The sequence below is a fragment of the Pocillopora verrucosa genome, chromosome 4, assembly GCF_036669915.1.
Source record: "Pocillopora verrucosa isolate sample1 chromosome 4, ASM3666991v2, whole genome shotgun sequence".
NCBI lineage: Eukaryota > Metazoa > Cnidaria > Anthozoa > Scleractinia > Pocilloporidae > Pocillopora > Pocillopora verrucosa.
The window spans coordinates 23,219,053-23,244,469 of NC_089315.1; the positions used below are offsets into that span (position 1 = coordinate 23,219,053).

At 40.2% G+C, this 25,417-nt stretch overlaps 2 protein-coding genes across 4 annotated transcripts in view; one reads left to right on the forward strand and one right to left on the reverse strand.

Annotated features, from left to right (window-relative positions):
* LOC131778701 (protein transport protein Sec16A) overlaps positions 1–25,302 on the forward strand; it is a 28,785-nt gene extending 3,483 nt beyond the window's left edge. For 2 of the 3 annotated variants that reach the window (XM_059095122.2, XM_059095115.2), the window contains exons 5-33: positions 55–333; positions 694–960; positions 1,194–1,350; positions 1,648–3,929; positions 4,201–5,908; positions 6,482–6,642; positions 7,411–7,469; positions 14,538–14,664; positions 14,871–15,041; positions 15,268–15,365; positions 15,743–15,824; positions 16,142–16,247; positions 16,515–16,626; positions 16,798–16,852; positions 16,935–16,991; positions 17,158–17,211; positions 17,401–17,487; positions 17,597–17,683; positions 18,035–18,731; positions 18,824–18,900; positions 19,241–19,333; positions 19,477–19,530; positions 19,700–19,796; positions 19,905–20,078; positions 20,369–20,512; positions 20,860–20,920; positions 21,408–21,444; positions 22,303–22,365; positions 23,176–25,302. In XM_059095122.2, the coding sequence (XP_058951105.2) occupies positions 55–333; positions 694–960; positions 1,194–1,350; positions 1,648–3,929; positions 4,201–5,908; positions 6,482–6,642; positions 7,411–7,469; positions 14,538–14,664; positions 14,871–15,041; positions 15,268–15,365; positions 15,743–15,824; positions 16,142–16,247; positions 16,515–16,626; positions 16,798–16,852; positions 16,935–16,991; positions 17,158–17,211; positions 17,401–17,487; positions 17,597–17,683; positions 18,035–18,731; positions 18,824–18,900; positions 19,241–19,333; positions 19,477–19,530; positions 19,700–19,796; positions 19,905–20,078; positions 20,369–20,512; positions 20,860–20,920; positions 21,408–21,444; positions 22,303–22,365; positions 23,176–23,307 (7,578 nt within the window). In that variant the 3' untranslated portion in view covers positions 23,308–25,302. The remainder of the gene's footprint in view (positions 1–54; positions 334–693; positions 961–1,193; positions 1,351–1,647; positions 3,930–4,200; positions 5,909–6,481; positions 6,643–7,410; positions 7,470–14,537; positions 14,665–14,870; positions 15,042–15,267; positions 15,366–15,742; positions 15,825–16,141; positions 16,248–16,514; positions 16,627–16,797; positions 16,853–16,934; positions 16,992–17,157; positions 17,212–17,400; positions 17,488–17,596; positions 17,684–18,034; positions 18,732–18,823; positions 18,901–19,240; positions 19,334–19,476; positions 19,531–19,699; positions 19,797–19,904; positions 20,079–20,368; positions 20,513–20,859; positions 20,921–21,407; positions 21,445–22,302; positions 22,366–23,175) is intronic. The other variant, XM_059095118.2, reaches the window with a different exon arrangement.
* Positions 11,090–12,946, reverse strand: LOC136280117 (uncharacterized). The gene is made up of 2 exons (XM_066164801.1): positions 12,680–12,946; positions 11,090–12,098 (listed from the first exon to the last, which is right to left on the reverse strand). Exons 1-2 carry the CDS (start codon positions 12,944–12,946, stop codon positions 11,094–11,096), a joined length of 1,272 nt encoding a protein of 423 aa, XP_066020898.1. The 3' UTR covers positions 11,090–11,093.
* Positions 25,303–25,417: the final 115 nt, after the last annotated feature.

A 25,417-nucleotide genomic window follows, 5' to 3' on the forward strand; every position in this document is an offset into this window, starting at 1 on the left:
GGCTTTTTTAGCTTTTCTAGTAACAGATTAAATATGATCAACTTTTGTTTGTAGGAAAGTGTGGATGGTTTTACTGATTCCGAACTTGTGGTTCCACCACATGATGACAACGAGTTGACAGGGAGTACAACTTCATCCTCACAATCATCTCCAGCCATAATGGATACTAATCATGATCAAAGTACTTGGGTTGAGGAGGAAACCTCCCCCTACAGTTACCCAAAAGTTGCAAATATGGTTAATCAGTCTATGACACCACAAATGGATTCTCAGCAGAGATCATTTTCTGGGGCTGACTTTTTTGATTCTTTTCAACCTGATGCAGTGGTGCAGGTTAGTTATACATCCACTCTTTGACCTCTAAAAGTGACTAGCATCTAATTTGTTCCTTTTCACCCCTGAATCACACTTTAAGGTAACAATATTGAAGGAAATGATCCTCAACTAAGGAGAGGCTCTTGATTAGTAAACAAATTCTCCTTGTCAGCATCTAGGAAGTGTTGAGAGAATGATGAATGCATAAATAGGACACTGCATTTTTAAAACTATTTCCTGACTTCTATAGGATTTGTTTTATTTAACCAGAAGAGTTGTTCATTAATTAGGTCATATAATTATCTTTAGATCTTTGAAGTTCACAAAGTATGTAATGTGACTTTTTTTTCCTTTTCTTTTTTTTTTTTTTTTACACAGGAAAGTGTTTCTGAACATGCCCAATTTGTTGATCCTGAAAGCAATCAAGAAGAAATCACGGAGGGCAATAATTTGGCCATCACAGAATCACCTGCACCAAAGATGGATTATGCATGGGTTGAGGAACAAAACAGCCCATATGCATACTCGGAATACCCTCAGTCTGCAGTGCCACAGACTGCATCGCAGCAAAATTCTGCAATTGACTGGTTCAACCAGTTCTCAAATGATCCAACTGACAGTTCTCAGCCTGATGGGGGCATGCAGGTAAATTACTAGCAAACAACTTTTTTATGCAGATAGGGGATGGGAAGAAAGAAAAAAATCAGCAGTGGTGTTTTGTGTGATTTAACACCAAATTGTCAGATCTAAATTTGTAAGAAATGTTTGGCAGACAGTGCAGAAAATTGATAAATTCATTAAGGATTGTACTTTTTCAATGCCCAGTGTGTCCCTATAAAAAGTATTTATTGGTGTCTTTTTTTATGGGACGTTTTTAGATGGCCTTCTATCACCAAGATAGTTCCTCCAATGCTCCTCCTATGATGCATCAAACAACAGACATGCAAGAGTCTCAAGCTCAGCAATACAACAGTGAGTCTTACCCACAGGGTTGGAGCCAAGAACCTGAATCAAACAGCTGGTTCAACCGAGAAGGTGATCATGAACTCTTTATTTTTTACAATAAAAGTTTGGAATACATAGTGTGATCCTTTAACTGCCAGAAGTGATTAACAAGTAATTTCTCACTATAACATCCATAAATTTTCAGTAGAACAGGTAATGAGAATACTCATACTTATCAGATAGCTGCTATCTTGATTTAACACCAAATTCTTGTTACAAATTTACAAGGAAAAGTGTAGCTGCCAGAGGGGAGAATTAATAATAATAAATATACAGATTGTTGTTAATGAATTCCTGTTACTGACATAAACTGTGTATCAACTGCAGATGACATTCTTGCCCAAGCATCTTTGCAAAATCTTGGAGAGCCTCAAGACATGGGAGATGCCATGTTTGCTCCAGATAGAGGTGTTGAGAACAATGGTGTTTTCCCACCTGCTTCATCAATGGATACTCCCTCTGAATTACCTAAGCTAAACCAGGACTTTGAGAAACTGGAAACCCAACTGCAGCCTTCAGGCCAGGCTCCTGTGAAGGAACTTCCCCTTGGAGTTCAAGAACCAAGTGCAGCTGTTGAACAAATTCAGCAAGGTCCACCAATGGAGCATGCTCTCCCAGTGCAGCAAGCTCCTCCATTGCAGCAAGGTCCATCAATGCACCATGGTCCACAAGTGCAGGAAGGTCCATTAATGCAGGAAGATCCATCAATGCAGGAAGGTTCACCAAGGCAGGAAGGTCCACCAATACACCACACTCCACCAGAGCAGCAAGCTACACCAGGGCAGCAAGGTCCATCCATGCAGAAAGCTCCTTTAATGCAGCAAGCTCCACCAGTGCATCAAGCTCCACCAGTGCATCAAGCTCCACCAATGCAGCAAGGTCCGCCAATGCAGGAAGGTCCATCAATGCACCATGGTCCACCAATGCAGCACAGTCCATTAATGCTCCATGGTCCACCAATGCAGGAAAGGCCACCAATGCACCAGGCTCCACCAGCGCAGCAAGCTACACCAGGGCAGCAAGATCCATTAATGCAGCAAGCTCCATCAATGCAGCAAACTTTTGTAATGCAGCAAGGTCCGCCAATGCAGCAAGGTCCGCCAATGCAGCAAGGTATGCCAATGCAACAAGGTACACCAATGCAGGAAGGTCCATCAATGCACCATGGTCCACCAATGCAGCACAGTCCATTCATGCACCATGGTCCACCAATGCAGGAAGGGCCACCAATGCGCCAGGCTTCACCAGTGCAGCAAGCTACACCAGGGCAGCAAAATCCATTAATGCACCAAGCTCCACCAATGCAGCAAGGTATGCCAGTGCAGCAAGGTACACCAATGCAGGAAGGTCCATCAATGCACCATGGTCCACCAATGCAGCACAGTCCATTCATGCACCATGGTCCACCAATGCAGGAAGGGCCACCAATGCGCCAGGCTTCACCAGTGCAGCAAGCTACACCAGGGCAGCAAAATCCATTAATGCACCAAGCTCCACCAATGCAGCAAGGTCCGCCAATGCAGCAAGGTATGCCAATGCAACAAGGTACACCAATGCAGGAAGGTCCATCAATGCACCATGGTCCACCAATGCAGCACAGTCCATTCATGCACCATAGTCCACCAATGCAGGAAGGGCCACCAATGCGCCAGGCTTCACCAGTGCAGCAAGCTACACCAGGGCAGCAAAATCCATTAATGCACCAAGCTCCACTAATGCAGCAAGGTCTGCCAATGCAGCAAGGTATGCCAATGCAGCAAGGTACACCAATGCAGGAAGGTCCATCAATGCACCATGGTCCACCAATGCAGCACAGTCCATTCATGCACCATGGTCCACCAATGCAGGAAGGGCCACCAATGCGCCAGGCTTCACCAGTGCAGCAAGCTACACCAGGGCAGCAAAATCCATTAATGCACCAAGCTCCACCAATGCAGCAAGGTCCGCCAATGCAGGAAGGTCCATCAATGCACCATGGTCCAGCAATGCAGCAAAGTCCACTGATGCACCATGGTCCACCAATGCACCAGGCTCCACCAGTACAGCAAGCTACACCAAGGCAGCAAGGTCCATCAATACAGCAAGCTCCTTTAATGAAGCAAGCTCCCACAATGTGGCAAGGTCCACCGATGCAGCTTGCCCCACCAATGCAGCAAGCTCCACCAATGCACCAAGCTCCACTGATGCCGGAAGCTCTACCGATGCAGCAAGCTCAACCAGTGCAGCAAGCTCCACCAGTGCAGCAAGCTCCACCAATGCAGCAAGCTCCTCCAATGCAGCAAGCACAGATGGATTCTACTTTTTCAAAAGGGACAGAACAGAAAGAGCCAGAGGAAAAGGCGAAGTCCTTTAACCTCCATGAGATGCATCGGGTATCACCCGTAAAGGAATCTTCAAGCCCTGAAGTACCGGACAGTCCTCGTGATGCATTTCAGGCTGCTTTTCTTCAGAAGCAGCTTGCTGGGAAGGCACCTGCTTCTTCACCTCGGACGTCTTTGTGGATGAATAGTGCTCCTCTGCCAACACCCTGTGTTCTAGCTCCTGCTGCAGTGGCTACAATTGACTCTGAGCCACATGGAAGTGAAAGGGCTCCTTCACCTGAAAGACAGGTTAGTAGGACTGTCATTATCACTCCTAAGAATTAAATTATGCATTCTGTTATAAGTATACAAGGGAGCCTTGATTGGTAACCCTTTCTTGGAATGAGATGCAGAGGGATTCAAAAGATAAATGTTGTCTTGATGCGTTGTTTAGGCAGTCATTTATTTGACATAATTAAGCCAACAGCAAAAGACAAGATGTTAAGGGTAATAAAAAAAGGGATTAGCTCCAAAATGAATACTCCCAGTTACTAATTTTCTCATTAATTTTCCTCTCCAGCCAATGTCTCCATCAGGACAAATGCAGGAAAGAGGACCTCCATCCCCATTGCAGCAACCACCACCACCCACTAATGTTCCACCTGATGTTATTCAACAATCACATTCAGTTGTAGCTCCTACAAGTCAAGAGACAATCATGCCACATGTGTTAGCAACATCTGATGGTGTTGATCAGAGAATGGCACCACCTTTGCCTGCTGCTCCTCCAGCTCATGTTGGGAGAGAGTCTGTTACATACCCTTATGTAAATCAACAACCAGATGTCCAGCCATATACAGCTGAAGTTTCCTACAGTGCTTCCAGAAGTCACAATCAAGGAGTAGCACCACTGGAACCTGTGGCTCCTCCACCTCATTTGGGTGAGGAGTTTGTCCCGCACCGTTGTGTAAATCACCAACCAGATATCCAGCCATTTACTGCTGATGTTTCTCGCAATATTCCTGATGGTCATGATCAAATAGTAGCAACCCCAGAGCCTGCTGCTCCTTCAGGTTATGTGGGTGTGGATCCTGTCCCCCACTCCAGAGTAAATCACCAACCAGATGTCCAGCCACATGTTGCTAATGTAGTCTTTCCAACTCTAAGTGACAATGTGAACCATCAAGTTCCAGTAAATCCCAATGCATTGCCCCGAAGCACTGCGGAGCCACACCATGGGTCCATGGTTCTACCACCTGAAACATCAAAGACAGCTTCAATTTCAACGCAGGAACCAATTATGCAACCTCCCAAGGTTGAAGCAAAACCAGAACCAACACCAATGTCATTGGCATCTTTGCTTCAGGGGGAAAAGAAGCAACCTAAAAAGAAAGCATCTGACGTTGATAAGAGCTTGCAGAATCCAGTTCCAATGCAGTCTTTCACTAACACTGTGCAGGATTCCTCATCTCCTCTCTCTGCACAAGAGAGAGACAATCATCCTTTTGATTCAAGAGGTAGAGTAGATGAGGGACGTCGGCCTGAGCATGATCCAAGTGACCCTCGTGATACTGATTCACCAGAAAATTCAAAGCGCAAAGATGATCCTTATTATGACCGAGACAGACGGGATCCATATTATGAACATGATAGAAGAGATTACAGGCGGGTGCATGAAAGAAGGGATTATGACAGACACGAATATGGCCGAAGAGAATATGATAGAATGGAGTATGACAGGATGGAATATGATTATCGGGACAGAAGGGAATTTGATCGAAGAGAGAGTGATCACAGTAGAAGAGATTATGATCCCAGGGATTATGACCGAAGGAGAAGTTATGATAGAGGGGAGAGCTACGACAACAGAGATGCCTATTACGGTTATGGGTCCCCAAGACAAGGAAGAAGGAGTTATGATGATCACAGAACTTCCAGAGAAGATTTGTACAGAGTCTCTGATCCTGCATATCCTCATTCATACTATAGTGGACGCAGTACTCCTTCATCTGATAGAAACAGTCCTTCTTATGACAACTCATCGACTTCCTACCCCTCACATCATTATGGCTATCCATCATATCCACCATATCCATCATATCCTGATACTCAATCCATGGACATGTACCAGTATTTAACAATGTTGTACTATTACTATCCACAACACTACGATCAGTATTGTGCCCAGCTTGGATACTATAATACTGGTTACACCCCAGAGCAGATGGCTCAGTATTACAATGGAACCCACTACCCTCCTGGTTACCAAAACTCTCAGCCAGTACAGGGTATGTATCAGTGTTCTGTTGCTGTTGTTGCAATTTCTCTTTTTTTATATCTTATCCTGTCTTTTTCTTTTAAATAAATTTTCTTTTTAAACACTATGGCTGATTTCCAGGTCTCTCTCTTTTTTTTTGCCTCTCAGGTTGAAGTTTATAATTTCAGTGAAAATATATTTTTGGGGGGATGTCAGCTTTTTTAGGATTTTGGGTATCTGTGGCATTTTAAACCCTAAGAACCCTAAGAGTGATCAGCATCTAATTTCTCCTCACAGTACTAATGCTGAATCACTCTTAAAAATCATGAGAATTAAGGACACGACCATCAACCTGAGGAACTTGGATTGTTGAACAAATTCTCCTTGTTAGTAGCAAGGAGATTTGTAGATAGGAGTATGGAGAATATGGATACTGATGTTAGGGTGTGAAGGGTCTAAGGTCCTTTGGTTTTTGCTCTGGTCTTCAGGATGCACTTTTAGAATAACTATTGTCTTGGCTGTTTTTGTAGATATATTGGTTGAAAATTGATAATAAGTGGATGAGGAAAATGTCTTAGTAATTCTCTCTCTCTGTTGTTCCCAGCTGCTCAGACTGAAGTCCAAGAATCTGAACCTGCACGACTGACTCCACAATTGTACAGAGTCCAACATCCCTTAGTGCGTTTCAGTGGTAACAGGTTGATCTCCCTCCTAGGCAGTGGGGAAGAAGATGAACAACCCAAGTGTGTAGTTGCAGCAGTTCAGGTTTGTTCAATAGATCTGAATGGTTGAAAAGTGCTATTCCACATGTTGTTCCAAACTCAATGAACACATATCAAGGGTTAGCTGCATGAAAACTTTTTTAGTGGTAGTAAAACCCAGACTAAAACAATTCATGACTCTTAAATTAGCAAACAGATTCAATATTGCTGTGTGTCTGTTCAGTGATAGATCACAGATCAACGCCAAAATGTTGTAAGAACATAATTCAGCAGCACAGGAGGCACAACTGAGAGTTTCACTGAGCTATGTTCTCACTAGATCTTGACGTCTTCTGTGATCTGTCACTGTACAGACCAGCAGTGACATGGAATCTCTTTATTATAAATGATTAAAAAGTAACATGTTGTTAATGGTGATGCCAGCTATGTTCTCCAATAGGTCTTTAGTGAGAACCAATCCAAATGGGTGGGGGTGGGGGTGGGGTGGGGGGGGGGGTACTCAGCTTATCATGATTTTAATGCCTACTATGGCACTTGGGATCTCAGTGGACTTGAGAAAAGGATTTTGTGTTTGGATATATGTGGCAGTAGTTTAATTATTTTATTGTTAAATATTTCAGTGTGATAAGTGTACAATTTAGGATAGTAATTCCTCCTTAAGCCTGTGAAGCTCATTCTCCAAAAGAGAACATACTAAATGATATGGAGTTGATTGTTGCATCTATCTCTACAACATTTACAATATGACAATCCAAAATGAAATTAGATACGTAGACAGTTTTTAGTATATCTTTTGTTCTTGTCTGAGCAGATGGTGTTTGATGAAGAACAGATAAATCTCATCAAAGCATTTCCAGGCCCACTTTCAAGGTTAGTTGGTCTACACCTGCTAAGGCAGTTAAGGAGGGAGGCATTGGGATTTTTGGTTTTGCGGTTTTGGCTACATTTTAGATCGGTTTTTCGGTTTTGGTGTTCGTTGCGGTTTGCGGATTTTCCGAATTTTAGCATTTGGTTTTCGGTTTTCGCGAAAAATATTGACGGGTTTTCGAATTTGATATTCGATGCGGTTTTCGGTTTTTCCGAATTTTAGCGTTTGGTTTTTGGTTTTCGTGAAAAATATTGACGGGTTTTCGGATTTCATATTCGACGCGGTTTTCGGTTTTTCCTATTTGATCTATTTGGGTTCCGGTTTCTCTTCGATCTGAGCGGCAATTACGCGCCTCCACTGATTTCGAATAGCAGATAAACGCAAATGTTATCGAGAGGAATGTGTGACAAACCAATTGAAATATCGCAGGGATCCCAAGGTAGCCTACGTATCCGTACCCTTCCCCCAAGGTGGAGGGGAGGGGAGGGTACGGTTACACGAACATTGCCAGAGTTTCTTTATCAATGCCACCTCGAAGTTAGTGACCAAGTTACAGGCCACACGTGACAGATTGATCAACATTCCAATAGAATCTCCAAACTTTCAGGTCTTAGTTCGCAAATGGAAATGTTAGATTAGGGATTTTCGATAAAACTTTCCAGAGCTATAGCTTTTTGCGACTGCAAAATTGTAATCCTAGAGAGGACCTTTGTGCAAACTTTCTTGATTTAATTAGGTTCCATTACCAGTTGCTGAGTCCGCAAAGACCACGCTCGAGGTTCTCGAGAGAGCAGCTGTTAATTTAAGCAGATACTAGAAGATACGAATGCCAAGTCCGTGGCATGCATAAATCCTGTAATGAAATTAGTTTAGGTTACTCTGTATGCTCCACTTGTCACCACTGTATCGGATCGATCGGGGTTTTAATAACTGGGATGCGAAAATGTATCGGCGTTGACAGTTTCGCATGCGGTTTTCGGTTTGATCGAATGTTTTTTTCGGTTTTTCGGTTTTGGATGATTTTTTCTACGGTTTTACGGTTTCTAATGCCCCCCCCCCTCGTTAAGTGCCGCTCTCGTTAAGTGCCGCTCTCGCTAAGAGCAGTCCTCTCGACTTCCCTTCGGAAAAAAGTTTTCTTTTATTTTTTTTCCTTGAAAAAGGTTTAGGACACATGTCTCAAAACTAGTTTAGTTGTTCTCCAATTCTCTTTTTTTGTGTCGCCACAAGCCAAAAATTATTTTTGGTCAGTACACCCGTGTAGACAGCGATCGAAAGTGTAAATTTCACAGATTTTGTCCAGCGTGCAGCGACTGCAATAACATAGCTCACGGAATTCTATCTTGCTACAAGTTACGAGGTGCCTTCAATTAGTTCACAGACAAAATATGGAAACTTCAGCTGAAGTATTTTTCATACAAGCGTGATCAGAGGAGAGCCTTCTATTCGACCTTTATTTGCATATCAAAATTCACCATCAAAATTTGTACGAAAGAAATCTCAAAATGCAGGCGTTAATCGGGCCAAAAAAGCATATCAGTGTATAGTTTATACACCAATGAGGTCAACGATTGGCTCAAACCCGCGGGTATATCTGTAGCTTTCATCCACTAACATCTTAAATACAACGCAAATCCATGCGTTTGCTCAATTGCGCTCGTGTCAATGATCATTTGCATAATTCTGAAACTCGACCAAGATCTCCTTTTGATAGTTCCAACCTCGTTTGTTTATCCTCTATGGTGAGGATTTCAGGTTTTCATTACAACTGAATGGAGAATAGATGCCGAGTTGTCCTAAAACGTTGCGTAAACGTGATCGGTTGTAAGCTTGCGTGCTTGCGTGCTTGCGTGCTTGCGTGACTTAACAAAGTAAACAAAGGCGATCGGAAGGCGCCTTCTCGATAATTTTCGTTGAAATATCTGGTCATGAACTACGCACAGTGAGGAGAAGATCAAAATTAAAGAATAAGGTTTGGAACTCTAGCTATTACAGACATAAAGTGTTTCTTAAAAGGGCGCACAAACAAGTTGAATACGTTACAGTGTTATTTACTGCAACAACACGCATACACTCCGAAAGAATTCTTCCAGTTTCTCCCGAGATTTTGCACACAAAATGCGATGAACTAGCCTTCCTTTCTACAATTTTTTTCCATCATTAATGGTTTAACAGTGTTATGGACCACAACGGCTTTGACCGACAAACTCAACATTTCCATGCGACCATCAAAATCAACTGGACAACCCAGCATGATGTGTTGCGTGACGTGATCGTGAAATTTTTCCCTTGTCTATAACCTATATCGCGAACTAAAATTAGTTGATGTAACAAATTAGAATCGAAAGCTATCAAAATGGAGTGAATAATTTTACATATTACTGGGAATCTATCTTTTAAAATGTTTACTTGATTCATGGAAAGCAAAGATTGTAGTGGCTGCGGGTATTTCAGCCCTGATTTCTATGAGCACAAGTTAAGCTTGTTTTGGTCCGGTCATTTTGACAAACAAAACAGATATTTATATGTTCTAAACATGGGAACACCTGGAAGACACTAGGAAAGACACTCGATAAGCTGGAAACCACTCCGCTTCGCGTCGTGGTTTCCTACGCTTATTTCGTGTTCTTCCAACCTCCCGCGTGTTTACATCAGGCTATGTAAACACGGAAACCATTTTACATTTCTTCATTGTACCATGGTTTCCTCAGGCGTTCGCTGGTTTTTCGTGCGTCGTTGGTTTAGATGTTTCCTTATTGTAGACATCCATACTTCCGGTATTTCGGCTCCGATGTCCCTGTCTATGTAATTTGGGTTGAGTCTTATGTGAATTGCCTCCTTCACTTTCCTTGTGTACTGATGGCTTTCTCGGTCAATAAGCGTGGTTTCGTTCCACAGCGGCTTGTGTCCGGTTCCGTTGGCATGTTCTGAAACCGCAGAATTCTGAGTGCGTGCGAGTCGTATATCCCTGTCGTGTTCTTTCATTCTCGCTTGCATGGGTCGTCCTGTTTCCCCGATGTAGACTTTGTCGCATGTGCATGGTATCTTGTAGACTACGCCATCTTGCTTGTTTGGGTCAGCGGGGTCTTTTGGTCTGACCAGCCGAGATGTTAGTGCGGTGTCAGATTTAAAGACGGCGCGTATTCCTTGTTGCTGTAGGTGGCGGCGGAGGGGTTCTGAGACCGCTTTGATGTATGGCAGTACTGCGGTATACTTGAATTCTGTTGTTTCCCTCTTGGGTGTTGAATTCCTGGTTTTGGTCACCTTCTGTAGGAAGGACGGAGGGTAGCCGTTGGCGACGAGAGCTGTGGATAGATGTTTTTTTCGCCTGGGCTGTTCCAGATGGCTTGGTGATGATGCCTTTAGCTCGGTCATGTAAACATTTGACAGTACCGCGTTTAACAGATTGTGGGTGATGCGAATCATAGGCGAGGTACTGGTCGGTGTGTGTGGGTTTTCTGTATACACTTGTGAGTAGTTTGCCGTCTGGTTCCCTTGTTACGAGGGTGTCGAGGAAGGCGATCTTGTTGTTATTCTTAGTTTCCATGGTGAAGCGGATAGACAGGTGTTGTTGGTTGAGGTGGCTCAGAAGGTTATCCGCGTTGTGCTGTTTCATGACGATGAATGTGTCATCTACATAGCGCTTCCATATTCTCGGTGGTTCTGGGGCTGTAGCTGAGGTTTGTTCTTCGAAGGCTTCCATGTATAGATCGGCAATTACGGCGGAAATCGTCTTCTTGTTGCTCGTAGAGTGCTCCGTTGTACTTTAAGTATGTGGATCTCAGGACGAAATTTAGAAGATCTGCAATCTGGGTAGGTGTGAGCGCTGTGCGGTCTGGTAGGCTCGGATCGTTGTTGAGTCTATGTAACGCGGCCTGTACTGTTTCTTCTATAGGGACGTTGGTGAATAGCGACTCGACGTCAAAGGATATCATTGCTTCGTCTGTTGGGATGGTCTCTTTACTGATTATGTTCGCAAATTCTCCTGAGTTCTTCACTGTGTAGTTGGAGTTACCTGTGAGAGGAGACAAAATTTTAGCTAGGTGACCCGATAGATCGTAAGCAAGGGTGTTGACAGAGGACACTATGGGTCTGAGCGGTGCGTTGGCTTTGTGTATTTTTGGTACGCCGTAGATTCTGGGTGGTCGCTTCTGCTTCGGCCTGATCTTGTTGTATTCGGTCTCCGATAGGTTCCCGCTTCGTTCGAGTTGTAGCAGCTTTTCCGTGGCTTTTCGGCTCAAGCGGTCTGTTGGGTCTTTGTTTAGGAGTTTGTACGGCCCGGTCTCGATCAGTGTTGACATCTTGGAGTGGTAGGTTTCCATGTCGAGGACTACACTCGCACAGCCTTTGTCTGCTGGTAGGATCCTGATGGAATGGTCCTGTTTGAGACTTTTTAGCGCATTTCGCATTTCCGTTGTGATGTTAGGCTTGGGTAGTACGGCCTTTTGGAGTACGTTGTTCACGGTTCTTCGGACTGTGTCGGCTTGTTCCGCGTCAAGTGGTCTGATGGCTGTTTCTACCTTCGCGATTATTTCTGTGGCCGGGATGTTGGTCGGCGTGACGGCGAAGTTTAGTCCTTTCTTGAGCAGGGTGGTTTCTGCGTCGCTGAGTACTCTGGAAGACAGGTTAATGACCTAGTTTGTTTGGTCAACGTTGGGTGTCGAGGTTGACTTGCTGGCTGCTTTCTGTTCGAGGAGAAGTTTCTCAAATTTTTGTTTCTGTTGCTCCTTGGTGTTGTTGAAGACTCGCTGGGTGTTAGTACTGATCTGTTCTCGTAGAGTCTTTAGTCTTGAACTGACTAAAATTTATCAGGAAGGCTTTTACTTTCTTTTGTTGCGAAACTTGTGGATTTTAGAACTCTGAGCGACGTACGATAAATCCTGGCAACTAGAATTTGATTCCACTGGCGAACTATGCCGGCTGGTCTCATGAGCAGATCAAGCCCTGACGAAAAAATTTGACAGCTTTGAAATTTTTAAACGGATGCAAAATCGAGACAAAAATTTGTCATGACAATTTTTCCTTTGATTTTGTTAAGAGAATTCTGGTTTTGTCTACTCGTGCAGATAGCCCAGAGAGGCCCTTACGAATCAATTTTTAGTTAAATAATAGCCTTCACATTCCAGAAATTGAAAATATATTACTCGTGTGATCCAACTACAACTATAATTCCGAAAACATCTTTAGTCAGTCTGGCTTTCTTTCACTGCCTCACATTGTCCCTCGTCTTCTGGGTGCCAACAAGTACTTTCACCGCATTTCCAATGTTTCCGAAAGTGTTCCGATGTTTAGAACATTCCAATAACTGTTTTATTTTTTCCATATCGGGCCCAAATGACCGAACCAAAACAAACTTAACTTGTACTCGAGGATTTCGCTGGATAGCTGGTAGTACTTCAAATGACTCGATACGTCGTCTCGGCTTTCCAGGAGAGAAATCAGAGCTGAAATATCCGCAGCCACTACAATCTTTGCTTTCCATGAATCAAGTAAACATTTTTGGAGATAAGATTCTCAGTAAAATGTAAAATTCTACAGCCCATTTTAATAACCTTCGATTCTAATTCGTTACATTAACTAATTTTGGTTCCGCGATGGAGGTCATATGACAAGGAAAAAATTTGCACAATCACGTCACGCAACACATCAAGCTGGGTTTGTCCAGTTGATTTTGACGGCCGCAGGGAAATGTCGAGTTTGTCGGTCAAAACCGTTGTGGTCCATAACACCGTAAAATCATGAAAACAAATTGGCAGAAACGAGGGCTATTTCATTGCGTTCCGTGTGCAAAATCTCGGGAGAAACTATAGGAATTCTTTCAGAGTATATGCGTGTTGTTTTGGTAAATAACACTGTAACGTATTTCAACTTGTGTGTTTATCCCTTTAAGTAACGCGATATGTCTGTAATGACTAGAGTGCCAATTTTCATCTTCTCCACACTGTGCGTAGTTCATGACCAGATATTTCAGCGAAAGTTATCGAGAAGGCGTCTTCCGGTCACCTTTGTTTACTTTGTAAGTCACGCAAGCGCACAAGCGTTACGACCGATCAGGTTTACGCAACGTTTTAGACAACTCGGCATCTATTCTCCATTCAGTTGTTATGAAAACTTGAAATCCTCAATGCAGAGGATAAACAAACGAAGTTAGAACGGTCAAAAGGAGATCTTGGTCGAGTTTCAGAATTATGCAAATGAGCATTGACGCGAGCGCAATTGAGCAAACGCATGGATTTGCGTTGTTTTTAAGGTGTTGGTGGATGAAAGCTACAGATATACCCGCAGGTTAAAGGCAATCGGTGACCTCAATGATATATAAATTGTACACTGACATGCATTTTAGCCCGATTAAAGCCTGCATTTTGAGATTTCTTTCGTACAAATTGGTGAATTTTGATAAACAAACAAAGGTCGAATAGAAGGCTCTCCTCTGATCACGCTTGTATGAAAAATATTTCAGCTGAAGTTTCCATATTTTGTCTGTGAACTAATTGAAGGCACCTCGTAACTTGTAGCAAGATAGAATTCCGTGAGCTATATTATTGCAGTCGCTGCACGCTGGACAAAATCTGTAAAATTTACACTTTCGATCGCTGTCTACATTAGTGTACTGGCCAAAAATAATTTTTAGCTTGTGGCAACGCGAAAAAAGAGAATTGGAGAACAACTAAACTAGTTTTGAAACATGTGTCCTAAACCCTTTCCATAGGCAAAAAATAAAAGAAAACTTTTTTCCGACGGGAAGTGGAGAGGACCACTCTTAGTGAGAGTGGCGCTTAATAACTCTCTGAAAGTCCTTTTGTTTTGTGTTTTTCAAACTATGAGATTTGGTGACAGAATTTCATTTGAAAATGAAGTTGTATTAAAGCACCTTGTTAGAACAGTGGACAAATGTATGAACTGCTTGAATGTACCGAAAAATATTGATAAACAATCCTCTTCAAAAATTAATGTATCACCATAAAAAGATCCCTTCATGTCAGAAAATACTCATCAAACACAACTCCCTAACCTTTGATTGTAAACAGTGTTATTGAGGCATTTATAATTTTTTCTTCAATTTCCACTTCTAGCATGTACTCTAGTAGAACAGAAGTGATGTCTTACTGTGAACAGAGAAGTGCTACAACAGACACATCCATTGAATTAGTGAAATCTCTAATTTGGAAAATTCTTGGGAATCTAGTCAAGCACAATGGAGTGAGTAATTGTGAATGATTCTCAAGTTTGATGGTCTTGTAGTTTTGTCTGTCTGTTCATCCATTCCTTTATGGTGCTCTGCTATTTGGTTAATTCTAAGTGCTTCCACTTACAAAAATTGTTGTTGCAAAAGATCAGTGGCTAGCTTCACTTTGCTTCAAAACGTGGTAACAGTAATAAAAAGTGACCAACTATTGTATTCTCAGGCCTTTGTACCATCCGATTTGGCTGAAATCATTATGGCAAACTGGAGGATGTCTAATGCATCAGATGAACATGAATTCCCATGTGCTGAGAATGCACTGCCAGCTTCCGAGTCTGAGAAGAACAAACATGTTGCAGTTTATAGAGAGATGCTTTTAACAGGTGCAACTAAGGTAATGTTGACTTTTTACTTTCAGCTCTTGATTCTTATTTTCCCAAAAAAAAAACTTGTCTGCCTCACTTGTGGAGTTTGGGTGACTAGAGTATGCCTTTTGGGCAGCCAATCCCCAAATTGAGTAACCATCCCTTAGCTGGCTTGATCTAGCAACCCAGTCAAAGGCTACCCATGGAACAGAACTTGCAACACATGGCTATAGTCATTTACCATTATTTGTCTAGGATGCCCTGGAGTACTCCATGAGATATGGTCTGTGGGGACACGCCATGATGCTGGCAGGAAAAATGGATAAGAAAGTGCAAAATGATGTTATGACAAGGTAAGGAATAGATGTTATGAATTGCTGGAGACATGGAGACTTGTGATTTGTCTAATGGACTAAAAACTGAGAGCTTTTGATGTGAACCCTGTGTGGATCATTGTGATATATGTAATTGGGAAAGACACTGAAATCTTTCAGTGCTTCTCTCCTCCTGTGAGCTAGAAGGGCCACTGGTAAACTGACACAGAAACTATAAAGCTGAAGTAAGAACTGCCATCAGTGGTGCTAATCCAAAAAACATCACCATATTTAGTTAAGTGACTTTCATTGTTGCACAGCGCAAATATCTTACTCACAATTCTAAGGTCCTCCTTTAATTTGCTCTTCTTTCAAAGCTAATTCTTAACTTCATTGTTTTCTGTTTTTTAATCCAGATTCATGAGGACTATGACTGATTTTGATCCAATCCACACGGTTTACAATCACCTTTCTGGAAGACAACCTGTTGCATTGATGGTGAGTGACTGCCCAGCTTAAACCTTCTCTTTTGTTGTTGTCAACAGCTGTCTTCTTACATAGAGCTGGCAATAGGGTTACTACCTGAAATGTACCATCCTCTCAACCAACCATGCTAATGCATTCAGCAAACTTGGTTTTCCATGGTTGGTGCTGTTTGCTTGTTCTCACTGGTTCTGTGCAACATTTCTCTCCCCCCCTTCCGAAATATTTGGACTCATACTTTGGTTTAGTTTTTACATCATACAATTGACATAATCTGTCCTTTGGGTGCCTTTTCATGAAATCTTTCAACTTTTGCTACTCTTCCCTTTCAGACACCTGATGACTGGCAAAGGAATCTTGCAGCAATGGTGGCCAATCCACCCCGTCAGCACCCAAAGAGTAACAAGAAGAACATCATTTGTTTGGGAGATACTCTGAGTAAGTTCCACATCATGGTGCAAGTTGTTTAACACATAATAGATTAGTTAAGTGCACTGAAAACAAATTACTTTGTAGTGAACAAAACAAGTGAAAAAAGTTTATTTATGCCATAAGCTAATAAAGAAAGAGCAAGTTATTGCGGCAGTTATCATAATGCACATGTTTCAGCCACTGGCTTACTGAATCAGTTATTACCTTACTATGACATCACCACTAATGATACTCAGTCAGTTATAATGCAAAATGATGATTTCTTAATTTCAGTGGCTAATGATCAGGTTTGGGCTGCACATTTATGTTACCTGTTGGCTTCTGAAAAGTTTGGTTTTCCATCTGATGAAAAGACCAAGATGACACTGATAGGAGTAGATCACAGGTAATTGTCACAACTCTGTTATAGAGTGATGAACCAACGGAAATGTTCCAGTTTGTTTAAGTCGATTCCGTCTCTTCATTCTAAAACACCACCACTACAAGGGGCTTTTTTTTTATCTCTTTGTACTGGAAAAGATGTCACCAACCCTTGAAAAATCTTTCTCTTTTACAGAAAAAATCCACTCACAGAGAAATCCATCCCTCTTGAAAACTTGCAGATGATGGAGGTATGAATCTAAAATTATTTGTCATACAGTGAATTCTGATAAGAGATAACTAATCTTTCTTTCGTTTTGTCGTTTTTGTTAGGTTTTAGAGTATGCTCTTAGTCTAAACAACGAAGAATATCATATCCCAGTGCTGCAGGTATGTAGTTAGGGACATTGATTGTGGGTCTGTTTGAAAGGGATATCTTTCTATCATGCTGCAAATCCTGATTTGAGGTCAATTGGAAATGATGCCAACGTACACAATCTCAAGTATTCACTGAAAAAATAATAAATAATAATGGTAAAATATTTGTTTTTATTAGACATACAAATATCTCCACGCTGAAAAGTTGGCTGAGGGAGGTTTCACTGATGAGGTAAGAAAGTAAAAGAAGAATTGATGTTGTTGTCTTGTGAATTGTTTGTTTGTGGTGACAATTTTTTCATCACTAAATCTTAACTAGAAGACAGTATTTTTTAAGGAGGATATGGGCAAAAATTCTGGTTCTGTTGAATGAGGGGTGCTATAAATGCAATGTTTAACTCTGCACTTTTTATCTCAAAAGGCTCAGCAGTATGCAGACCTCATTAGTCGTATAATCATTAAACATCCTCACCACTTTAACTCTACATTAACCAAGAACATTAAAGAGGTAAGGAATTCAAGATGAGATACCAGTAATGTAGATGATTTTTCTATTCTTGCAAAGGTGTACTGTTGAATATCAATTAAATCTTGCTTTTCTTTTCTTTGTGTCTCAGCTGGCAGACAGATTAACTCCTGAAAGTGAAGAGGCTGCTGCTACAGAAATGACGGAAATGTTGGACAGGCTTCTGCAAGCTAAAGATGTAAGAAAAACAGAGTTACCATTTACAAGTTAGGTTGCTGTCTCAGATGTTATATCAGAAGCTACAGGCCATCATAATTTTTTCATGGAGAGGTTTTCCACAGCAGTTGTAGTTGAATGTTTAAGTTCCTTTAGAGTATATTACATAGTCTAGGCTGGCCTTTTTTGCCCTAGTTTATTGGAATCATGGCATCACAGTGCAAAGAGTCTCATTGAACAAAGCTGAACAATTTCCATATAGATGTATGGGACAGCATATCTAATAACCCTCTTAATAATCAACAGTAAGATATGCATCAAAGATCAGCAAATAGTGCCATCCACATAATTATTAATATTTGCTTTTCCCCAGCAATCATCCCAGATCAGCAGTTCTGTTACAGAAAGTGAAGGTGACGCAGAAGATCCCCTTGGAGAAAGCTCAGTATCCTTTTTCTCAGGATATGAGCCTACCCCCAAACATCAGGAGGCAGAGGAAGCTGAAACAGCACCTCCCATAAGACCGCCCTCAACTACTGGTCATCATCAAGATTCATGGTCTAGTGGTATGGATCCAGAAGCTACTCAGCCTGAAAAGCCTCTAATACAAGGAACTTCATCCATGCAGCAGTTTCCTTCAAGCGCTGCATCCCAACCTCCAGACGTTTGGTCAGAGCCTTCATCTGCAGCAAATCCTCCTCCACAGCAACCTTTCTTTGTGCCAGGTCCTCCTGTGTCACAACAAGTTACTGAACCAATGGTCAATGACCCACCAGCTGCAGTGGAGGACCAGCCTTATTACCCCCAGCAGCCAGTGTGGAAAGACAATTACCAGGAGGTATCAGAAGTATCATGGAATGACAATCATCAAGAGCCCTCTTGGAATGGCAGTCGTCAGGAACCGTCTTGGAATGGCAGTTATCAGGAACCATCCTGGAATGATAGTCATCAGGAACCATCCTGGAATGACAGTCATCAGGAACCACCTTGGAATGACAGTGGCCAGTCATCATGGTCAGAGGGAGTCAGAAATGAGGAACCAAAGAAAGTTGAGCCTCCACCACCTAAAGGTATCAAGTGACAGTATGATTGATTGTGTGATACAATATTGTACAACATAGGATTGTACAAGATTTCTGACAGATTTTTTATCCTGTTATAGAGCCTGAGCCACCAGTAAAAGAAGAACCAAAGCCCAAACCATCTGAGAAGAAAAAGAATGCTAAGAACAGCAGTAAGGTTTGTAAAAAAAACAAAACAAAATACTGTTCCCTTTATGAGCAGTCATTCTACTGCAGTTCTGCTGAATTATTAACTTTCTCGTGGTCTTATGTATAGGAATGCATTCAAGCTTGAAGGTTGTGGAAGGTTTTCGCAACCACAATCATCATTTTAAATAATTGCTAGCTGCAGTGGAGATTCAATTCCCTTATTCTCTGCCTAGGAATTTATTCAGTGGATATTTTAATTACCCAATTTACACAAATGTGCACAGAATAAAGTGCTTAGTGTTTCTTTTTAGGATGAGATTTAGTCAACAGCATATTTATTTCAACTGTTTATATGGTTTTATTTGCAGGGTGGCTGGTTCTCAGGTCTGTCTGGGATAATTCAGAAAGTCATGCCTCGAGGCTCCAATGAAATGATTCTTCCTGATGACAAAAATAAAACGGTAGAGTTTCTTACCACTTATTGTGTTACCTGCATTCTTCTCTAGATTTTTAAGGATTTTGATTTTTAACCCTTGCATCATTAGTTTTCCTTTTTTTTTAAATTCAAGTAACTTTGCCATTTTATAATCTTGTGTTAATATAGATTTACTGGGACGAGGAGCTCAAAAAGTGGGTTAACACTGAAGAGGATGAGCAGGTATGAGTGTCATTTTAATCATACTTAATAGAAGTTGGGACCAAATTAGCCCAAATTCTTTAGTTATTGAAACAGAGGTCTTTTTGAATGTGCTAGAAAATGAAACAATTGTTGAGATATTTTGATATGATAGTCATCAATGATGTGGTTCTTGTTTTGTCCTGTGTAGGAGAAAACTCCACTACCCCCACCCCCAAGTGACATGCAGCTTGGTGGAGGTATGCCACCTTCTATTCCACTCAGCAATGGCTTCCCCCCCAGTGCAGGTGAAGATTTTTGTTGTCATTTTAGGACTTATTAGACATATACTTGAGTTTTTAAGACACCTTTTCAAAGAAGCTATCAGTCAATATAATTCTTATAACTATCTTCAGCGTCAAAAATGAATGGTGCTCGTGAGACATCTGCAGCTCCTCCTCCATTTGGGGCCCCATTGTTGCCAAATGTTCCTGCCAGCCAGCAGTCCAGTCCAGGCATGCTACCTGGAATGACAACTCCTTCAACACCTTCTAAGTTCTCGCGGTTGGCACACGGGGGCAGAAGACATGGTAAGTGCTTAGCATACATGATCAGATGTTTTTGTGAACTGTTAATTTAAAAAACAAGTATTCTTGAAGGTCTAATCCAGGTTTCTAAGTTCTAACTTCCTTAGTCTAGAACCATGCATTGGGGCTACCTTTATTAGCTTCTCTTAGATTGACAACCTTACCTGCACATTTCCTTTCATTACTCTAAAGTTTATTCTGATTGTAGAACATCATTGAAAATAGTTGTGACAGTAATTTGCTTTGATGCTGAAACAGTTACTAAGAGGTTCTGACTGCCTTACTCCTTTCAGCTAAGAAGTATGTGGATGTCTTGAACCCAAATAGCCAAAGCTCCAATGCTTCTGCTCCACTTCCAAGCGGTCTTCTGCCCATGATGCCCGGCCCAACTACTGAATTTAAAGGAAACCTTTTCATACCTGCTCCTGTGACTACAAGTAAGAGTAATGCATTGTTCACATCTGTTGTTGTTGGTAATATTGTCGCTTTATTTCAGATCTCATCAAAATGAAACTACAGTGAGACCTTTTTTGAGGCAGTCACTTATATCAGTAAATTTAAGATATTTGGGGAAAAAATTCTTATTTACAAATAGGCCTTGATTCTCTTTTTTGGTGTTTGGAGTTTTATTAATTTTCCATGTGGATCAAGTATTTATTTAACCCCAAGAAAATCATAGGTTGGTTGTTAGAAAATAATCAATGAAGTGGTTGCCATAATGAGTAACAGACATAATGTTTTCCAAACATACACGACTAAAATTGATTCTGTGTTATTCTTATAGCTGATCAGAGTGCTGATCAACAGCCTGCTATTGGCAATCCTTCATCACGTCCCTCATCCCGGTAAGATAATTAATGATGATAGAAATGATCAAGTGATTTCTTTTCAAATGACAATGTGTATTTTATAACTTAAAAGAGGATTAATCAGGCTTACATTTTAGGACAATGGTCAGCTTAGCAGGTGCTTATGGAGAGAAAAAGATTTCTTGCAGCGGGTAACACAAAGAAAAGGGATGATGCAACACAAAAATTCAGAATAAGGAAGAAGAGCTTTGACTAATCTTCCATGCTCTTGCCACAGACGTCTCGCAGACATTTTTTCTTTCATTACTAAGAAATTTATCCTTACAATATCAGTATAGAATCAAGCAGAAAAGTAAAGAGAGCAAAGAAAAAATTCAACAAGGGGATAATTAGTTGATCCAATACCAACTTCTCAGAACAAACATCATGAGAATGATATAGTAGACAGCAAGGAGAATTACTGATGAGATCTGGGGGTGGAAGGGTTAAAAAAAAAGACTTTGTTTTTTGTTTTCTTTTTAAGAAATGAAGAAGAGGACAGGGGCGATCAACAGTCACAGGTGAATTGCAATTTTGAGCCTACTTTTTATCAATTTGAGATCAAACCCCTGGACATGTGAATTTATTACACTTGATTTTCTGTTTGTTCACCTTTTCTCAATTATTATTAACTCAATGTAAAAATGAAAGTAAAATTCTAAGTGTTAAAATGATAATGCTAGGCAAAGCTGGTTAATTTTAAAACTAATAAGCAAATCTGTCACTGCTTCATATCATTGTTTTAAAATGCATCACAATGAAATGTGTAGGGTATATGCAAAATACTAAATGTTAATCTGAAACAGCATTACTGTATTCCCTGTAAATTAAAACGAGCTGCAGTGTAAAGACTCATGCTTACAGACAGTGTACAATAGTGTATAATGCATCTTAATCCAAGTTTTTAAGCATTTGAAGGTAAAAGGTCACTTGATGTCTGTTTGAGGCATTTTTAATTTCTTTTTGTGAGCCTACCCTCTGCATTGAGTGAACAGTTTGATTTTTCATATTAGGGGTACATGTCATTTTCAGTGTTCCTGAGTTGTAGATGCTTGAAGTTGGGTGCAATGAGTGCTTAATAGTCAGCTTGCTGGACTCACACCAGGTCAAAGTATCATGTTCTCAAGTGAGACACACATGAATAGATTTTGGGAAAATTTCACAAACACTTGTCTTCTCATTTATGAGGCAGCAACACTTTTCATCATTTCTAGCTACAGCATCAGGCTATGCTTGGGCAGCATAGATTGAAGGATTGGAGAGGGATTTTTTTTCCTCTCCTTGTTTGGTTATGTCAGATGGAGAATACATCATTACAGCTGAAGATGCTTCCAGTGTTCAGTTTCCTATGTTTTCAACATACACGTTTTTGTTTTCAGCATTCCCGATCAAGCTCTGTTTCCCTTACTTCAGCTGAAGTCCGTAGCTATATGATGCCCCAGGTATTTAATTGAATTCTGCCCTAGCAACTGCTGTAGGAAGATCAGCTTAGGCAGAGTCCATGGGGCAACCATAGACAGTGAAAAAAAATTTAAAAAAGTGTAGTGAAAGCAGTTGTAAATTTCACCTGAATGGGGCTTGTTTGAGTTTTAAAGTTGTTCTTTTCATTTTATTAGTGTTGGCCATTTATACTTCAATGCTTGCATCCAAAGATCATATTTTCACTTAATCATTTTAGATCTAATATTTCTCTGTTCAGTTAAAAATCATGCAACTTGCCTTTAATGATTCATCATATTTCTTCCTTCCTAATAACAAACTTAACACATCTTTTCTGTCTAATAAAAAATTTAGAGGTTTAATGATTTGTGCAGTTCAAGGAAGTTTTACAAGAAATAAGTAACAAATAAAGGATTTAAGGTTTTAATTAAATGCTGTGTATTTCTTTGATGGTTATTAAGCCAATGAGTCTTGTACTGCACTTTTAAAAGTTCAACTGTCATTAAAACTTTTGGCAGTTAACTTCTTAAGTCTTGTTTAAAATGCTTAAATCAAACCAGGTTTTCCTTTTCCTTTTCACAGTTGACTAGTTTCACATACTGATCTTAATCTGCTAAATAACTGGACTTTTTTCCACTTAATGTTTTTAAGTCATCTTAATCTACCATCCCTCACCAATTTTACTCCTTGTTGGTTTATTCTAATGGCTTTTGTGTTGTTGGGTTTTTTTTTTTTTCTGTCCTATTAAAATTTTTGATGAAAGCCAGAATGTTGGTGAGATAGCTTTAACAGTTTCTGTTTTACTATTGCAGGACCCAGACCCACCCCCTCAAGAAACCAATTCCGTTCCTCCACCTATGTTCTTTGATCCAATAGTCTTCAGTCAGCCTCAGGCTCAGGCCTCACCAAGAAAATCTCGCTATCCGGGTATCCGGAAAAACTAATTGTCGAAAAAAAAACATTTAATTTAAAAATTGGAGATTTTGAAATATTTGTCTGGTGTATTTAATTTTATGATATTTTTGAGAAGTTTTTGCATATGATTCACGTTTCCGCTTCCTTCCTTTCCTTCCTTTCTCTTTCTCTCTTTCTCTTGATTTTCATATTTTGAATTTAAGCTGTACTTTTTCCATTCTTCCTCTCAAAAATTAATTCTGCTCTGGGTCAGACCCATTTTGATCGGGATTTTTTCATCAAGTTTTCAGTGGTTATCAAATGAAAAAATCCACATTGATTTTTTTTTTTTTTTTTCGAACCAGACAAATATTTCAAAATCTCCAATTCCTCTAACTGTAATAAATAAAAATTAATGGGTGGAGCAACAAAAAAAAAAAAAGGGGGGGGGGTGTTAATACTATTTATAAGAATTATGGCACTTTTGGACAATTTTAATCCTATTTCTCAAAGAAAAATGCATTGATTCCAACAGCACTTTATTTCACAACTGAGATGTAAGATTATTTTATTTTGAATTCAGCTACAGATTTACACTTTATTATTTTGATCTGAATCCTTTGCTGTCTTTGAATGTTTTTTAATGAGAGCCAGGCTTCCTTTTTTTTCACCAAAATTGTTATGTTTTATTAGCTTAATCCACCTTTATTAGTTTAACTTCCAAGTTACCTTATCTACTCAGTCTACCTTAAATTTGTTATCAATTCTTCTGCTCTTTGGTTAAGACACTTATCTATATAGTTATCTCCTTTAGTAAAAAAAAAAAAAAATTGGACTATCTGCTCTTTAAGTTAACTTTAAAAAAAAACAAAAAAAAAAACCTTTATCATGTACCTTATAGGTACCATTAGTTAAGCAAACTTGCACTCTATAATCTGTAGTAATATTTTAGCAAAAGAAAAATGCCGCACTCTCCGGCTTTGACATCATTATTTTATTAGTCCAAAAAAAAAAAGTAGAAAATTCTGTACTATCTTAATTTTATTATTTCTGGTATCAATCTCTTTCAAATGTCAGTCTTATTTTTAGCCTTTGCTCGGAAGAAGTCAGCAAGTGATACCATCTCAGATAACTCAACAGTGTCACCTCTGTCATTATGGCCCAGGCTTTTGTTTTGTTTGTTCTGCACTTTTTTTCTTTTTTGTTTTTGTTTTTTTTTTTTTGTTCAGTAGGCAGGTTTGTTATGCGTGGTCTCTCAGTGGCTATACTGGATGATTATTCTCTGTTTAGCTCTCCCAGTATAGTTTGCTGAGCTTATCGCATTTCAAACCCACCTCTGAATAATACTAGCTAGTCTCTGAGGTTAAGGATTTTTTTTCTCTCTTCCTCTTTAATTCCAGTCAGAAGTCAGTTTGTTCAGCGTTCTGGTTTGTTATGTGTGGTCTCTCAGTGACTGTACTGGATGATTATTGTGTTTGATAGTTCTCCCAGTATGGTTTGCTGAGCTTATCACATTTCAAACCCATTTCTGAATAAATTTGACTTCTTTCTTGGTTTGAGGGCTGATTTCTATCTTTTCATTTATTATTGTTTGTTTTGGGATTAAGTTTTGTTCAAAAGTCTCCCATAATGGCTCTGAAGTAGACATTTGTTAAGTCTCAATCTGCTGACTTCATTCTGAGGGGTAGAGATATTTTATTCACTGTTTTTCAAATATGTATGTAGCATGATCACATTTACTGAAACTTGTTTTAATCCATTTCATACAATCAGTTTAAGTGTCATAACCAGCTGTCATTATTTTTCAATCATCTTTTCGAAGCCTGGCTCTTTTTGAGAACTTTTTTTTAACATCTCGAGTTTCATAGTTTATACTTATTGAATTTCACAGCAAAGGAAATTTAACTGCTTTTACTTTATTTCTTTTCTTGGAATCCTAAAATTTCTCTAAATTATCATAGCTGTATTTACAAAAGGTAAATATTGATACGGGGGTGGGTCTCTTTTGTCCATAAATAAAGTAAATATGAGTTCTGACTTGGCCCTGATTGGTTTTTATTGACTTTAGATATGTTGGGGTGACTTGACGTGACCAGCAATTCATGGGCGGTGGTCTTGCTGATACTAAAACATTCTGTCTGAAAAGGCTAAACGTGGTTG